Source organism: Cyprinodon variegatus, unplaced genomic scaffold (genome assembly GCF_000732505.1).
Source record: "Cyprinodon variegatus isolate N-32 unplaced genomic scaffold, C_variegatus-1.0 Scaffold1181, whole genome shotgun sequence".
NCBI classification, from domain to species: domain Eukaryota; kingdom Metazoa; phylum Chordata; class Actinopteri; order Cyprinodontiformes; family Cyprinodontidae; genus Cyprinodon; species Cyprinodon variegatus.
In genome coordinates this window covers 145,996-147,973 of record NW_015151634.1, presented here as the reverse complement: position 1 = coordinate 147,973, position 1,978 = coordinate 145,996, and the positions used below count along the sequence as shown (strand labels likewise).

At 39.0% G+C, this 1,978-nt stretch overlaps 1 protein-coding gene across 1 annotated transcript in view; it reads left to right on the top strand.

Annotated features, from left to right (window-relative positions):
- Positions 1–987: 987 nt before the first annotated feature.
- LOC107101974 (single Ig IL-1-related receptor-like) overlaps positions 988–1,978 on the top strand; it is a 17,255-nt gene continuing 16,264 nt past the window's right edge. The window contains exon 1 of the mRNA XM_015401078.1: positions 988–1,238. Within this exon, the coding sequence (XP_015256564.1) occupies positions 1,172–1,238 (67 nt within the window). The 5' untranslated portion in view covers positions 988–1,171. The remainder of the gene's footprint in view (positions 1,239–1,978) is intronic.

The following is a 1,978-nucleotide window of genomic DNA, read 5'->3' as shown; positions in this document are numbered from 1 at the left end:
TGGTGCACGACTTTGAAAAGTCAGCTGAGTTCAAAACATAGAGAGGAAAACAAGAAGAGAGGGACACAACCTAGAACAGATAATGGATGTCTATTCTATTAACATTTCTCTATCTGGAGAATGGGGCTGTTTTACAGAGGTGGAACGGAAATACATTTACTCAAGTTACTGTATTGAGTAGGTTTTTTGTGTATTTTGTATTTTTTCAAGTAGTTTTTAAAATCGGTAATTTAAATTTTACTTGATTACGTTTTGAGTGAAGTATTGTATTTCGTTACATTACAAATCCATCTGTTACTGAGTAAAAACCTGACATTGGTTCTGATAAAGAAACAGAAACATGTTTTGGTAAGTATTTAGTGCATATACATTTGTATAGATTTCTCTTTAATTAAAAACTAAATAGTTTTGGATTTATGACTCCTTGTCCTATTTTCACTACATGGGAGAGATCCCCTGCCCCGTTCAACTGTTTTATTTTTAAATGTAACTAAGTAACTTTTACTTAAAATACATTTTAAATGACCTACTTATTACTTTTACTTGAGTAATTTTTCTGATGGGTAATTTTACTTGTACTTGAGTAATATTTCATCCAAGTATTGGTACTTTTACTTGAGTATGATATTTTAGTGCTTTTTCCACCTTTGCTGTTTTATGTGTTGTCTCCTCCATTCAGAGGCCCCCCTGCCTGCCTTTGCCTGGGGCCCTAAATTTCCTAAATCCGCCCCTGGGTCCACTTCTACTAATGTGAACCAGTTCAGCAGGTTAAACCGGAAATACACCTGTGTCCCATCAAAATGTCCGAATACCTCAAATTCCAAAAATATCTACTCAGGTATATTAACGCCATAAGTCCTTACAGACAGAACTACAGCAGTTATTACGGTAATCTGTAGCAGTGGGTTACCTGCTCTGCCTCCTCAGGTTAGTAATAAACCGCGCAGGTAGAAACCGGTGTGAGCGTCACGTGACGCCTGAGAGCCAATCAGGAGCGCAGCTACAGGTTCTTCCAGGTGCAGTTGATGAAAGAGGACTGACGTCCGCGGAGCCGCAGAAACTAAATGGTTATAAACTAAGATTTTCCCCCGATTTTTGGGAGGAACGTTGGAGCTCATTTTGTCACCGGAAGGAGGAGGAGGAGGAGGAGGAGGAGGTGCGGGATTACCTGATGGCTCTCCTTTTATTCGCGTTATTAATGGTTTGGAGCGCGGAATGGAACAAGGCCACCGTCCTCGGTAATTTACACACACATGTTAAATGTTTTATTTTAAGTGAATTTATTCATCCATATGACCTACATTAAGAGAATAACGTGACGCTGATAGTTCAGGGTCAGTGATCCTGTGGGCATCATGTCCGCGGTCATATTTGTCACGGAGTCACGTGCTGTTGCCTGGCAACACGTCCGGATCCGGACTTTGGACCCTGAGTGCTCTTTATAAAACATTTCAAAGATCCAGAGAGAGACTTTTCATCTGGGAAGGTGATTGATCTAAGCTGAAATAAATCCATGTCCATCGATCTCACATTCTTTGCTTTGTTTGTTTTAAAGCTTTTAAAAGTTTCCTGTCCTGGAAGTTAAATGACCTGACTTCTAATAGATAAAATCTAGCCACAACTTTGAGAAAGAGTTTTAGAATTTGAATTTTATCCTCATCTTTCACTTTGTGCATTAGACTGATTCCACTAACGGCAAACTAGACCCTATAATGAGGCATGATGCAGCCACCACCATGCTTGAACACCAACTGTGAAGTTTTGAGACTTAAAGTTCTACAAAACAAAAGGGTTAAAAATCAATTCATTGCACTTTCAGTGGATTTTTATCATCTTTTTTTGGAATGACTATGACCTGGATGACTGGGAATCTTCACCAGCAACCTTAACGTTGATTCCTCCTCGCCTGCTTCTAGTAATAGTTTTTCTAGAGATTAATATGAGTCCATTCACACCGTAAAATATTTAATCAGAAGGC